The sequence below is a fragment of the Paramisgurnus dabryanus genome, chromosome 8 (genome assembly GCF_030506205.2).
Source record: "Paramisgurnus dabryanus chromosome 8, PD_genome_1.1, whole genome shotgun sequence".
In the NCBI taxonomy this organism is placed as follows: domain Eukaryota; kingdom Metazoa; phylum Chordata; class Actinopteri; order Cypriniformes; family Cobitidae; genus Paramisgurnus; species Paramisgurnus dabryanus.
The window spans coordinates 37,711,088-37,727,000 of NC_133344.1; the positions used below are offsets into that span (position 1 = coordinate 37,711,088).

General features: G+C 36.6%; 2 protein-coding genes across 2 annotated transcripts; one reads left to right on the plus strand and one right to left on the minus strand.

Moving 5' to 3' along the window:
* Positions 1-1,541: 1,541 nt before the first annotated feature.
* On the plus strand, positions 1,542-6,553 carry psph (phosphoserine phosphatase). The gene is made up of 6 exons (XM_065281739.1): positions 1,542-1,700; positions 2,100-2,247; positions 2,460-2,594; positions 2,706-2,851; positions 2,929-3,077; positions 6,084-6,553. The coding sequence occupies exons 2-6, from the start codon at positions 2,108-2,110 to the stop codon at positions 6,192-6,194; spliced, it is 681 nt and encodes a 226-aa protein (XP_065137811.1). The 5' UTR covers positions 1,542-1,700; positions 2,100-2,107; the 3' UTR covers positions 6,195-6,553.
* Positions 6,554-6,604: 51 nt separating this feature from the next.
* Positions 6,605-15,659, minus strand: nipsnap2 (nipsnap homolog 2). Its single transcript, XM_065281738.1, has 10 exons — positions 15,502-15,659; positions 14,789-14,928; positions 14,660-14,705; positions 13,325-13,419; positions 10,777-10,847; positions 10,178-10,318; positions 10,042-10,073; positions 9,707-9,801; positions 8,838-8,921; positions 6,605-7,544 (listed from the first exon to the last, which is right to left on the minus strand). Exons 1-10 carry the CDS (start codon positions 15,591-15,593, stop codon positions 7,480-7,482), a joined length of 861 nt encoding a protein of 286 aa, XP_065137810.1. The 5' UTR covers positions 15,594-15,659; the 3' UTR covers positions 6,605-7,479.
* Between the last annotated feature and the right edge of the window lie 254 nt (positions 15,660-15,913).

Here is a 15,913-nt window from a genome sequence, read left to right on the forward strand (position 1 = left end):
TCAAGAAAACTTGTCAAGGGTATCTGACCTAACTCCTGAACTTCAAGTTTTATGACATTTTTTAAAATACATTAACTTACCATGAATTATATTTAATTAAACCTCAGAAAAATGAGGCTACTAACTTACAATAGTACATTGAATATTTTAATACGTTTTGTTTAATTAAAATTTTATATTTTACGTCAAATTTTCTTTTTTGGGACCACGCAGGTCACACAGTGGGGGCCGCATGCCAAAATAAGTTTGAGAACCACTGGTCTAATAAATCTCATTCAACTAAAACCTGACAAACCTGAAGAAATAAACAGAGATCTGGACAATCTCAGTTACTGTAAAGACAAACACACCACTACTCTTAGAAAACTATTAATTCAACAATGACAAACCATGGTTCACCAAAGAACTGCTAATAAAATAAAAAATGTGCTAATGTTTTAAATATATGCTAAATACATTTTGTAGAAAGTACTGTTTAATTAAATATATTTTTGAATTTGGAAATATATTTAGTTTTAACCTTCATATATTAACATATATTTCTAAATGTATTTCAGGGGAAACAAATACATTTTTACTTTTACAACCCATACGGCAAAAAAATATATTTTTGTTCCTGGCCAAAATATAAAAGTTTAAAAAGTATGTATAAAATAATGTATAATATATCTGCAGTTAAAAATAAATTATATTTTAACCTTTTCAAACCTGATATGATAGGTTTGTAACAAAAACAAAGTTTTTCATCCAGTGCCATGTGAATATAAATGCTTTTAAATATATTGATTTTTCAAATATATTTTAAAATATATAAATAATGCCACAAAATGTATTGATGAATAAAACATTTTTCAGTAAAAATATTTTTGGCCATGTTTTGTATATTTTTGAATATATTTAAAACTGTATTTGAAATATTTTTTTCTGTCTTATGGTTGTGACAGTTACAGATGGATAAAGCATTAGACAGAATAGAAGAGTGTGATAACAGGACAGACACAAGAAATGTAAAATGAAACATCCTCACATTTGTGTTCTGCAAGATTCTTTGCCCACTTTCTGTATGTCATTTATACCCAGATTGTATTTTTCATACTGCTAAGAGCATCATGTGAAGTCTTGATTTACTACACTACTAAATAAAAAGCTAAAACCAGCATATGCTTGGTATTAGCTGGTCTAGCTGTGTTTTCATCATGGTCAGGCTGGAATCAGCATTGAACAGTCTGATGTAATATTATAGAGCAATGTTTGGCTGAGAACTCGTTGTTACGAGCCTTTCACCAGCAGATGTCACTAGCATGCGGATCCGTGTTTGAAACAACGTTAAAAACAGTGAATCATTTCGCAAAGGAATTAGTTCGGTTTATTCAATGCTTTGTTTCTCCCCTAACCAGTGTTTACATCCATTTAATACATTGCGCAAACGGCCTTTGCTTTAATTAAAATGTACACGCTTTCTATTTCCTGTTTTGTCATAGCCATGGAAAACTATAGACCAATCAGAGCATTTTGTAAGTGCAGGAACTGTACTCTGATTGGCCATCTCAGAGGACTGGAACAGCAGGCAATAAATGTTTGTTGCAAGACCTGTTTAGTTTGCTGGATCCGCTGCAACTGTTTTCGCATGTCGAAGATTGATAGGATTTCATTGTTTTAAAGCGATATCAGTTGTGCTTCTCTGTCTCTTGCGTGTTAAGGTAAGATGATTATATAAATGCATGAACAGTGAATTCACAGTACTTGTCCAGTTTTGTGTTTAACTTAATTGTACAGAAACTGAATGCCGACAGAGTTATGTTTAGTGTTCTGTTAGGTTTGTTGGAGGGGTTTTTATTTGTTCACATTGTCGTTCAGCTCTTGTCAAGCGTAAAGCCGGCTGATGCAATAACTCGCTATTGTTTCGGGATGAATGGATGCATTTAACACATGCATAACTTTTAGACTGTGATGTAAATCTGTACGAATGTATTACACTCTCGTCTCTGGTAGTCTCGTGTTATTTTTATTCTATATGACGATCTCTTGCTGAATTCTGCTACTGCACGTAATCAGTTTCTTCTGAAGTGACACTGCGCATGCTGCTTCCTGTCTTCCAGCTGTCTCCATGGCAACAGTCGCTGAGACTCGCGCACTCTTCCGTCGCGCAGACGCGGTGTGCTTTGACGTCGACAGCACAGTGATCCGCGAGGAGGGCATCGATGAGCTCGCAAAATTCTGCGGCGTCGGTGATGCGGTCACAGAAATGTCAGCACCCCCCCCCCTATCAATTGTGTCTGTCTGTCTGCTTCAGAACTTGTCTGTCTGTTTTAGTACCCATCTGGCTGTCTATCTGTCTGACAACTCAATATCTATATCAATACCAGTCAGTCTGTCCCAATATCTGTCTGTTTTATGTGTGTGCATGTATAAATACATATAGCAGCTGATGTGTGAGTAATTGATTATTTTGTTGTCAGGACACGTAAGGCGATGGGTGGATCAGTGTCATTTACAACAGCTCTGAGTGAACGTCTGTCCATCATTAAGTGTTCAAGGGAACAAGTCAACAAACTGATAACTGACCATCCTCCTCAGCTCACAGCAGGTATTAAGTAAGTTGGTGTTCATCTTTGTTTTTAGAATGCTCGGTTTCTATCTGTAAACATGCTGTTTGTTATAAACTAATGAGAGATTTAAAGGATATCCCATCTATGTATCTTTAGAGAGCTGGTCGAGAAGCTACATCAGCGTAACGTGAAGGTTTTCCTCATCTCCGGCGGCTTTCGCTGTATTGTTGAACACGTAGCATCACAACTCGACATTCCTTTTCATCACGTCTATGCAAACCGCTTGAAGTTTTACTTTAACGGTAAGAGCCGCACGAGCCTTTGTCAGGACTCTTTGACGTGCGTGAATAAACCGTTTCTGTCTGTTTGGATCTGTCAGGTGAATACGCAGGTTTTGATGAATCTCAGCCAACAGCCGAGTCTGGAGGAAAGGGTAAAGTCATCAGTCTGTTAAAGGAGCGGTACGGCTTTAAAAATGTGGTAATGATTGGAGATGGAGCCACTGATCTTGAGGCCTGTCCTCCTGCTGTGAGTACTTCACTGTAGTAAAACACATTTAAAGGGACACTCCACTTTTTTTGAAAATTTGCTCATTTGCCAACTCCCCTAGAGTTGAACATTTGATTCTTACCGTTTTGGTATCCATTCATCTGATCTCAGGGTCTGGCGCTGCCACTTTTGGCATAATCCATTGAATCTGATTAGACCATTAGAACTGGGCTATACTCTCATTCTGGTGTAATAATCAAGGACTTTGCTGCTGTAACATGGCTGCAGCAGGCGTAGTGATATTACGCAGCACCTGAAAATAGTCCCCTGCCATTGAAAGTAACCAAGGGGACTATTTTCGGGCAATGTGTAATATCAGCAACATCAGCAAAGTCACTGATTATTACACCAGAATGAGAGTATAGTCCGATCCATATCTGCATAGAAAATCGCAGCTTTTAGTTTTCTGTCGGTCTTAGTACATGTAACTACAGAAGAGTCAAGTTTAAAGTAGGAAAAATATCAAAACTCTTTGGTTATTTTTTGCCCGATGCTAATGGTCTAATCAGATTCAATGGATTATGCTAAAAGTGGTACCGCCAGATCTGGAGATCAGCTGAATGGATTACAAAACTATAAGAATCAAATGTTTAACTCTAGGGGAGAATGAAAATGAGCATTTTCTTTTTTTTAAAGTGGAATGTCCCTTTAAAGCATTATGATATACACCATGGGGCATTTACCCGGGCAGGGTTTAGGTTAATCCAGGACTAGGCCTTAGTTATATTAGGCCATATAAGTAGTTTTTACAAACATGCCGTACAAAAAAAACAATACTGTGGTGGGCATCTTGAGACAAATCGATGTCACTGATAAGCTGTTAAGATTTTCAGTTAAGAAAGCTTAAACATGCATTTTTATCTGGGACTAATCTTCAACCCTGTCCAGGAAACCGCCCTAATATCCCAAACCATCTTTAGGCAGCATTGATAATAATTATTAAAGTGTATGATAAATGCGCTGTAAAACTGATTTATTGAATTATTTGCACCACTTTTGTAGCAGTACACACTGCAAAAAATTACTTTCTTACATAGTATTTTTGTCTTGTTTTCAGTAAAAATAACAAAAAATTCTTAAATCAAGATGTATTTTCATGATGAGCAAAATGACCTGAGAAAATAAGTCCTAGTTTTTAGACAAAAAATATAAACTTTAGGTAAATTAGTGTTTAAAATAAACAAAAAAAATTAGGGCTGTCAAAAGATTAATCGTGATTAATCACATCTAAAATAAAAGTTTGTGTTTACATAACATATGTGTGTGTAATGTGTATAATTATTATGTATATATAAATACACACACATTCATGTGTATATTTAAGAAATATTTGCATTTATATACTGTATAAACATTTATATAATTTATATTATATAGAAATATAAATATTTTATATATAAATATAACCAATTTTTCTTAAATATATACATGACTGTGTGTGTTTTTATATATAAATATTAATTATACACACTACACACACATATGTTATGTAAACACAAACTTTTATTTTAGATGTGATTAATCACGATTAATCTTTTGACAGCCCTAAAAAAATATATATATATACCAATGCAATAAGAAAAAAAATCTTGAATGAAGTGTTTATGAAAAAAGTAAACTTATTTCAAGAATTTTTTTCTTATTACATTGGCAGATTTTTTGCTTGTTTTAGGGACCAATTTACTTAGTTTATATTTTTGTCTAAAAACTAGACTTATTTCCTAGGTAATTTGGCTCATCAAGAAAATAAATATTTTTTACTGAAAATAAGACAAAAATACCAAGTAAGAAAGTAATTTTTTGCACTGAAGTAGGTTTGTGTAAAGAACAGACTGAACAGCCATTGTTTACTGAAAAAAAAACCTGTCATGAAGGTAGTTAAACAAACTCACAGTTAGACGATTAGTTTAGAGATGATAAAACCAAACCAATGTGATCAAATTTGTCAGTATGCAAAGTGCTCTTCTAACCGTTTCCTTAAGAAAATGAATCATGGTTTTATTACAGTAACCATCGACCAGTGGTATTTAAACATTTTGACATACCACCCCCCCACCCCCCCATAGGGTGCATCCCTTGACACTAAGGATGCATAACGATTAATCTATAGTAGAATAAAAGTTTTTGTTTACATCATATGTGTGAACAGTGTATTATAACTTTGTATAGATAAATGCACACACACATGCATGTATATATTTAAATAGTAGTATATTTATGTATAATTTATATTATATATAAATACTTAATATATAAATATATATATTTTTTCTTAAAATTATACATGCATGTGTGCATATTTATATATACATAATTATTATACACAGTTCACACATGTATATGATGTAGACAAAAACTTTTATTCTGCTATAGATTAAGCGCGATTAATTGTTATGCATCCCCCCCAAAAAAGTAAATGCATTAACTAACATAAACTATGAACAGTTAGTAGTAGTTGTTGTTCAACATGTAGTAATTCTTGTTAATGCCAATACATGTTAGTTCGTGGTGAATGAGTTAATGGTAACATTTATCCGGCTTGATTTTAGAAGAAGAATGAATGCTGTAGAAGTACTGCTCATTGTTAGTCTACGTTAGCTAATGCATTAACTAATTGTTAACAAATACAACCTTATTGTAAAGTGTTACCAACAAAACATATTAAATGATACAATGTAGTGCTGTTGTTTAGTTGCCTTATTTTCTGAGGTTTATTTTGCGATATTAAAATGGTGGATAAAAATGTTAATTATTCCACAAAAGTAACATGTAACTAAACTTTTACTATAATAAAACCATGGTTATTTTCCTGTTGGCACATCTCATAGCCGAAGGAAAGTAGTATTGCATTATTAGAGTTTTTTTTTGTGGACAATAAATTATTCTCTATATATTTATAATTCTTTTTTTATGTTAAGCTGCTTTGAAACGATAAATAATATTAAAAATAAAATTAACACACAAAAAAAAACATTTTCTTTTCAGAGTGCTTTCATTGGATTTGGTGGTAATGTCGTGCGGCAGCAGGTGAAGGAGAAGGCATCGTGGTACGTCACAAGTTTTGATGAGCTTATTCAAGAACTTGAGAAGATATAACCGTATCTGCTGCCACTTAAGTTGACTGAACATCGGCTAAAAGCATATTACACTAATTTAAGCATTAGTTTTGTGCACAATTTCTAATGTTTTAAGAGTTTTATGATATTGTTTACATTGCGAGCTGACTGCAGAGATAATACAAACCACATAAGAAGTTTGTAATATCGATCGGTTTTAATTGCACAGTTTAACTCCATTTCATCAAACACCTACCGTAAAATAAGCATCAATACACTCATTGAACTTTTAACATTGATCATCGGTATTTTAACTGTTACGTCTGATGTGTGTAGTATTTTTCAAAATTGAAGATTTGTTACTTGTCACGTAATGTAATAAACCTTTTAAATAACTAATGTTTGTTGTTATTTGTATGTATACATGAATACACGATACAAAACACTGAATAGGATATAGCTTGATTTATTAAACCGTTACAGTCCATTTATTTTCTGCTGCCAAATTCCATTCAACAACCACAAAGAAAGCAAAATCATAAGAGGAAATCAATCTGTAACTAAAATACAACTGAAAAAACTATTCAACCAGAAAACAAGACATTGTACAGAAACAACAACAAAAAAAATCAACCCAACACTTCAAAAGCAAGTCTGTGTACTCCTGCAATAAAAATATAAATGATTAAAGTGGAGTACAGTCATTTCTTTATACACGTGCTTTCCCCAACATGGCTTTTAGATGTTGACTGATGTTATTTTTATTTAGTGTAAATAAAGGCATTTATTTTAGTCAAGTGATTGTTATTGTACAAGGATAAAATCTGTTTAAATATGTTCAATAGTTAATGTTGTATTTATCATGTAACAGCAAAACCTGAAAGTGTATTTTATAGTCCAGGAAATATGCAATAAATACTTTAATAAATTAGCTACAGTGAATCTCCTGAAGCACAACATGCTTCTTTAGTAGTTTGAAAAATGTAAAAAAGCCAAAACTGTATTTCACTGGAGCTTGAAAAACATACTGTCTGATACTAAGAAAATGTTATGAATCCCAACAGATTTTAAAAGCATGTCATCTGTCAGTCATAATGTATTACAGCAGAGTTCAATTTTAGATCCTTAATACATTTCAATGTAGATGTGGCACAAACATAAGAAACAGATATATTTAAAAAGAATGCAAGGCTAAATTCACAGAAAATATTATTTGGTTTGGTACGATTATTTTTTTATGACCACATGAAACATGTTTGTATGAAGCTGATTGGAAAACATAAATCTATCAGACGTCCTGATGGTGGTGGTTTTAACAGCATAGGTTACTTCAAAGGTGACGCCTTCATCGGGATCATTATCCTAGACTCCATGTGCTGAATGAGAGGCACTGAAAATAAGACAACAACGGCTACAATGAGAAAAGTTTACTATACCATCATGTTAACTACATATGTAAAAGCCTCTAAATGCGTCTGACAGGTTTTCATGTAAACAAGCATTATTTAATATCAGACTCTTGATGGATTCTGCAACAAATTTCTAAAAGACTTAAGGTCGGGATTAAGTGGATTTGAAGGGAAAGTATTTTATGAACGTATACGTGCTTTGAGAATTTGGTTAATAACATTATCTCATTTTTGACAAGTGGCGTATAACAGCTTTGGCATCTAAGCTCCTTATCAGGGTTTCCCGCAGCACTTTTCAGTTCGGGCGGCCCGCCTAAGCAAGGAAACCCTACCGCCTTAACTAGGTTGTTAAAAAAAAACATTTACTGCAAAAAAGGCCGTCCAGTGCATCTCTGAGAATAGCGCAGATGCTTTTCACACTGCGAGCGGGCACGCGTGCCACACGGCCAAAATGAGAAAGCGTGGTTTCACGTGCCTGTTGATATAATTGTTGAGTGCACTTGCTCACTTTATTTATGTGCATTATTTACATGCTACAGTAGTTACACTCCTTTAAGATAATGTAATTAATAGTGGGAAATAATCCGTTTAAAAAAAATTTATGCTATCTATCATCGTTCCCCATATGTTCTACATCAACTCCTTTAGTTTGTGTTTATTAACCCTTTAGTTTCACTTCATCACGCAGCTATTCCCGTTAGAGGTAAAACATTTAATTCATTAATAATCTAGTATGTATTCATTTTCTGTCATAGCTTAATTTTGAAGAAACTATTTGAGTGTTTTAAATAAAAATATTTTAATTTTCATAATAACTCATACGCCCCCCCCCCTTTGATTGCCACGCCCCTGGCCCCGCCCAACCCTACCACCTTAACTAACAATTTTTTTGCAGGAAACCCTGCTCATATACACTCAACATGACTGATGTCATCTGAAAATATGCACTGGGGGGGGGGCGTGCACACCAAAACTTTACGCCCGCGGCCGACGCATGTTTTCAATTGTTTCCAATGGAAGTGCAGCGTTTTTCAAAAAAGCCGACGTTGTGTGTTTTTTCTGCATTCAGCGTCAAGAGTTGAAAGAGATTCAACTTTGAGTGAAAAGCTCAGTTCTCACACTGCGGTCCAATCACAGTGGAGGAAGGGCGGGACAAGTATCACAACAACCAACCGTTTCACAGCTCAAGTATCACAGCTATCAAAGCGCCCTGAGCAAGAGGATAAACTTCAACAGCAGTATTGTCATTGCTATTATTTGATGCGTGTATGTACCAGTGTAATATACAGCTTCATCCCATCCTTCATGCCGCCAGGCGGCGTTCCTCGTGTCTTCTCTAGACTGCAGGTCTTTGTATGCTTGACACAAACATTTCGTCACAAAGTTAAACAGTCTGTGTCTATAAAAACACATGACATTAACACACAAGTGTCAACTTTTGATACTAATGGTGCGTTCATACCAGATGCGAATGAAGCATTAAGCGTGAGTGATATACATCTAAAGTCAATGCAAAGAGGCGATAGACATCCTGTGGCGCGATCCGCACGAATGAGGCAGTGCGAATGACTTGATTGGCAAATTGAGTATTTTGGGTGTTTGAATCGCACAAATTCAAAAATCTAAACCGCGTTATCCAATAAGGATCTTGCTCTAGTAGTGACGTAGTAATGATGTAGCAAGCTGAGGCAGAAATCCAAAACAACAATAGAGGACGAAATTATCGTCCGTGTATGTGGTCACCCGGAGCTGTACGACACATCTTCGTACTTTTATAAAAACAGGAAAGGAGTGAGTGAAGAGGTCAGACAATCTGGTAAATTGTAAAAAATGCTCTTTACTCAATTTGTGACACATACACATATTGAGACTATAAGCTATTTAAAGCCGTGAAATTGAGTGTAATTGCGTTTGCGAATGTAATTGCGAATGACGCAAATTTCACACAGGAATGACACAAAGTAACTCAAAATGTAAAAGCGTCCAACAACGCATGGAAAGTGTGATTTATTTGCTTCATTTGCGGCTGGTATGAACGCACAGTAAGTCTGTGTAACGAAAATATTGAAATCAACATTAGGATTGTAGCTCATGTTAAATAAGTAGTTAAATAATGACGTGACATGTGCGTTGATATTCTTACCCCAGAGATGATGAACCATATACAAGCTTCCTATCTGTGAGAAAAAACCACCCACTGCTTCACGGTTATGCTGCCGGTAGCCAATAGCCCGAGCCCTAAGAACAAAACCTTGTAAATATAACTTTCATCATTACTTGTAAAAAAAAATTTTTTTTAAGTTTTTTTAAGGACCCCTTCACGCAAGAATCAAATGCAATAGTGAATGAAATCATCTATTAAACAGACCAAAAAACTAAACAAAAGGTGAGATGAATGAATTGTAGAGTAAATCTCAGATCTTAAGTCATTCAGTTGTATATGATGGATATATGTGCTGTATTAAACAGGTTACCTACCAATTATTGCCCCATTCAATCATGGTACCAGGCTGCAAGAAATGACAAAAAACAGCAAGTGTTAATGTGAGGTGCATTTTAAACATCTGTTAACTATGACATGACTGAAGAAGTAATGATGAAATGAGATATTAACTCTCAGTTGATAGGTGCGGAGTTCATATATGTTGGGTCCGTCTCGTGGCACGGGTTCGTTCCAGAAGCTGAACTCCAGCAGAAGTTGATTCTTACGAGACAGAAGCATCTTTCCTCTCTCATTCCTGTACTCCATAAACTCCTGTGGAAAGATCACAATATCACACTTAATGGTGTCTACTGCATTCAGACTTATTAACACAGCTAAAGATTTGCAATCCTCATGCTTAACAAATGCAAAGTGTCGAAAAAGCAGTTGACGGGGTATTTCTGTGCCAAACTCATGCCAAAACTCAAGTTTTATTCGAACATGGGTACCCGTTACATATTAGTGACCCCATATTCCTTTTATGGGTACTTCCCCTAGAAAAGCTCACCCACACGTGACGAGGACGTGCCTATAATGCATACGTATACATACGTACATACACACACATATACTGAATAAATAATGCAAACACAAACATTTATTTTGTATGTGATTAATCTTTTGACAGTGCTAGATATTTTATATCCACATATACAAGAATAAAGCATCACAGATCATTAAAGCCTTAGATGTGTGACTTCAGTGTTATTAGTGTATGTAATGTACGGTACCTTGTTATTTTTCAGTTTACTCATGACTTCAGTAAGAGCTGGATATCCTCCTCTGTATCTCCACAAGTGCACTACATAAACAATTAGATACAAATCCAGTTACAATTCTCATATACACATCTATTAAACACATTACATCGATCAGATTGTGTTTGTGTATTATTGTGACTTAGATGAAGATCACAGCACCACATTATTTTATGAATAATCAATGCAGAAGAAACTTGACGGACTACATACATGTTGTGACGAACTTCGCATCGAGCGCCCTCAAAAAAAGGAAGTCACCGGCCGCCACTGGCTTATGTATAGATAATCATTTAGTTTTGTGTATGTAAACAGTTCAATAATTCACATTATATAACAAATCATATTCTCTGTATACTCATTCTGTCGATCAACATTACGAGGTGCATGCTGGGATGTTTTTTACACAATACTGCAGGAGTTCAGGTGTGTGCTTTTCCTTCACTCATGTCTTATTTCTTTTGGTTTTAGCATTTATCTCAATGTCTGTCTGTGCATGTTTATAATGTTTCATGCAGACTTTGTTGATGAAAAACTTGCATATGCTATTGCCCAGGACAGGTGATAGTTGTTGTGTTTTTAGTCAGTTAACAATAAAGCCACCTGTTTTAAAAGCTGTAGATACACAAAGAAAAACAATTTAAAGGTTTTTATTTAAAGCAGATTGAATCAGTTGTATTATGGCGCTTTGTATTGGTTTTGATCAATTAGGGCCGATTCACACCGGATGCGTGGGGTGTCTGTCGCATGGCAGCTGCGTGGTGTTTTCTATGCCCTTGCTTACCAGAAGCATTTTTGACGCTGCGCTGCTGCTGCTAGCCTATTCTGTATACATGTATGTTTCCTATTGATAAACTGACCTGAAAGTGTCCGGTTTCAACTACAAAAACGTCACGTGATTTGGATCGCCCTTGTTCGACGTATGGAAATGAACTACCTGCAATAGGCTACTTCATGTTAAACATACATATACTGATCTTAATACACAAAGACTTTCGCTCTATAGCCTGTTTACAGATTCAATAGTTGGTTTTTATTTACATGTCTGCATTTATGTCAAACAAGTCGTGTCAAATTGACATATAAACCACTTTTTGTGTTCTATTTTGTCTGGAAACGCTTCAAAGACGCTTGCGTGTGGCGTGAAAAACAGGCGTCGGTCCTATTCCTAGCACGCCCACGTTTTCGGTGCGGCCCAGCCGCGCGCCTGAGACGTGCATGTCATGCATGCGGTGTGCACGGTCAAACCTGCTAACATGGGCCTAAATAAAAACGGACACGCCATGCAGCTGAGACGCTCACGCTACACATTCAGTGTGAATGGGCTCTTAGGTTTAAACTTCAAAACTGTATGTAGAGGCGGGCGACGCTAATTCTGTCACCTTAAGGGGTGTTATAGTTGTGTGTAGGTCCTACGGCGTAGCCGCGACTGTGTAGGTTCCGCCTCAGTTTTCATTTATACTTTTGCGTCGTCGACATGCAAACACGCGCGCAGACCGCTGGTAGGCAGTATCCACGTGTGTAACCACAGTAGCACCGCGACCGTCAGAGGAGAAGAAGAAGCTTGGCAAGTTAACCCACAAATGAAGAAGAAACAGCAACTTGTTGTGTGTGATTTTATAAGACCAGCAATGATGGAAGTAAATAAACAGTGACTTTTGTTGCAGTTTGAGTTAAATCACTCCTCAACTTGGCCATTCTTTGTTTTCACCGTCGCAAACAGAAATACCTATAACGCAGTTTTTTTTACCTGACGGGAGGGGTTCTGGTGGACCAATCACAGCGCTTGCGAGCCGCGTAGAACTGACGCGCTGTTAAAAATGTTGCAAGGTGCATGTCAGGCTTCGCAGAGCTATGCACAGGCTACGGATAGCCTATGCCGAACTTACACATGACTATAAATCTGGCTTTAGTTTCACTTTGCGTACATTTCACACATTCACGGTATGATTTAACGAAACATGAATAGCCTAGTATTTTTCACATCTGAATAATTTACGAAAAACTCTTGACAATTTATTTTGGGCTTTATTTTACAAACATGTATGACATTAACAAATGAATTAAACGTGAACACCACGGTTATTGCGGTTGCTTGTTATCCTCTGCGGTTGGCGTGTCACTAGCGCGGTAATATGAGATTGCAGTTACTGCGACAGCCCTAACTGTGTAATAAAGGAGTGATTTTGGAGTAAGAAATCGAGGACTCAGGTGTATGGAGAATGGAGGAGTCTACTTCCTCAAGTTCAACAGTTTTCAGCCTGACACAGTTTAAATATCCCGCAGACAGGTGATGAAGACAGCAAGACGTGACAAAGCATTTCGCTATTTAACAACAGTCACACTCATCAATTGTTACTAATGCTATTACTAACCCTTTCATTGGCCTTTATTAATGACGACATGCGGATACTTTCATCCGAACAAAAGAGATAAAAGTATCATCTGTTTATAAAGTTAAAGATTAGTCTAATGTTAAACTTAATCCTGAGAGTGAATTGGGTCTGGTGACGTGTCCTACCAGCCTGGTCTTGATCTCCATACCAAGTATTCCACGTGCCCACCAGCTCACACGGGTAATGTTTGTCATTATGGATGGACGGCAGCACATCCTCACTGTCAACACAAATGACATATCATTCAGTGACTGTAGCTGATTCAGCGTCTGTCCAAAACACGTCCAACAACTAGGGTTGTAACGATTAACCGTGCAAATGCGCGTTTTCTCAATGAATGAATTACGGTGAAATCCAGGCACATCCGAACGCCAGGGGGCGCTCCCGTGCAGAAACTCCCTTTGTGCCACAGAAGAAGTAGCATTACGAATGCTATTCCAGGAAATGTCTACAGGAATATTTATATCGCTGTTCTTCAAATTGTTTCAGGTATTTTCATGATAATAAAGAATATTTTAAATGATTTTGTTGCTTTTTTAAATGCACGTTACGACTCCGACTCATAATGATTTTAGATTGAAAAGGACTTCCTACTGTCCAAATGCCGTAGTACACGCACAAGCTGTGCATGAAACAAAGAATCACAGCCTTATGATTCAAAATCGATTTCAGACAGGCATTTTTAATGGGACACACGGTTGAATCGTTACATCCCTACCAACAACACAATCATATCAAGCCAGATTAAGATCAAGCCATGATTAGGCTTTCGGTAAATTTGGATTTATAAGAAGCTTTATAGGAAATAAACATGACTGGTGTGCATCTTGAGACGAAACAATGTCTGTGATATATTTGAAGAAAAGTTGTTTTCAGACAAGAGTAAATTCGATTTGTGAGTGGTGTTTCACATTAAGTGTGCAAATACTTTTTGGGGCCGCTGCAGTTTTGTCTGTGTTATGCATCTACACCAAATGTGTCTGCTTATAGCAATGGTTCTCAAACTGGGGGGCGCAAGATGGTGCCAGGGGTGCCCCAGTTTTATAAAATACATTAAATTATCAAAAATTCTGATATAGACACTGGAAATTAAGGCAACTAACCAACAGCAATACATTGTATAATTATATGCTTTGTTTAATTAAAATTTCTAAGTTTTATGTCATGAATTTCCATTTGGGGGGCCCAAAGGGATGCAGGGTTAGGGGAATGCCGACAAGTTTAGCAAACACGCATTTTTTATTATCTTTATCTTAACGCATGTTTTGGGTAAGTGACGTCTGTGTATTACAGAGCACGTGACCGAGCAGATGAATGAACTCCTCCAATGTTACTGCCAATCACGGACAGGAATAGACAGAGGACATTTCATCTGAACTTAAGCAGTAAAACCAGTTCAGTCTCTCTTAACTTCTCAACACAACTCGTTATATGGCATTAATGCAGTAAGTTTGACTTACCAGAGTTTGTTATACGCCTCGAGACACTCGGGTTTAACATTGTGAACTAAAACACAAGCACAATCACTTTATTTGAGTCAATGATCAATTTGTATGGCAGATGACTTATGGTAAATAATTATAACGCACACTGTATTTTGTATAAATTGTTATCTTCTTTTTTGGCTAATAGATGAGAGTGAGCGTCTTTCCTCGGGTCCACCTTTCGCACAAACAGCGATTTAAACCAGCTGTCCTCTCGATGACGATTACTAGACACTGACAGGCACCTGAAACACCAAAAAATGCACAAATAACCTCACGTATAATGTCTGTGTAAATATATAAGTACTGACATTTTGTTGAACATCTTAGAGAGGAATTATGATGTATGTTTGTGTAAACATGCACACTGGAGCTCAGCTGCCAGCCAGCTGAAGATCAGCATGCATGCAAGTCATACAAACTTCATCCTGATTCAACATCTACGTTTAACTATTATAAACTTTAAGCAATCAACACATAAAAAATAAACCTGAATGTACAACCTATTTATAGTAGTCTTCACCCGAAGAAGACAACAATGAAAGGTTGCATGACTGAATTTTGACCTTGAGCAGCAGATTCGTGTCTGTGCTTTACTTTGCTGTGCATTTCTCATCGATTTTATCTGCTTACGCAAACATAGGAACATAATGATAAGAGATTTTAAACAGTATGATTTATTTATCAGTAAGAGTAACGTTAGTCACGCTTTAACTCAATGCATCGCTGCATTGAAGCATCACATACAGCGGTGGCCCAGCGCGCTACAGCAGCAAGCACGCGCTAAACAGCGTGTAAATCAGATAACACTGTCTAACCTGATCGCAGAGGTAACACATCCCTTTGTCCTGACCCTGTGTGTTGCCTGATAAAGGCCGGAACAAGCCTTCTGAAGGACTCTGGTCGCCATCTTTCACTGATAACAGGCAGAGACTGCAGGAAGAGTTTAACTCTAGCAGTTCAACAGAGGGCGCAAGAGGACGCTGTAATTCATAGAGCTGCCAAAAGGGGACGTAAGAGCGCGCTGTAATTCATGAAGGTGCCAACAGAGGGCGCAAGAGACTGTAAATCATGTGTTTATTGCAATAGTAACAAATACGGTAAACAAAGTCTTCCAAGTAACAAAACACAGTGTGGTTCAGTAATTTACATGAGATATCATACATAAGAAACCAACATATAAAAGCACGTGAAGTTTAAATGGAGATCACATTAAGATCATAAAAAAGC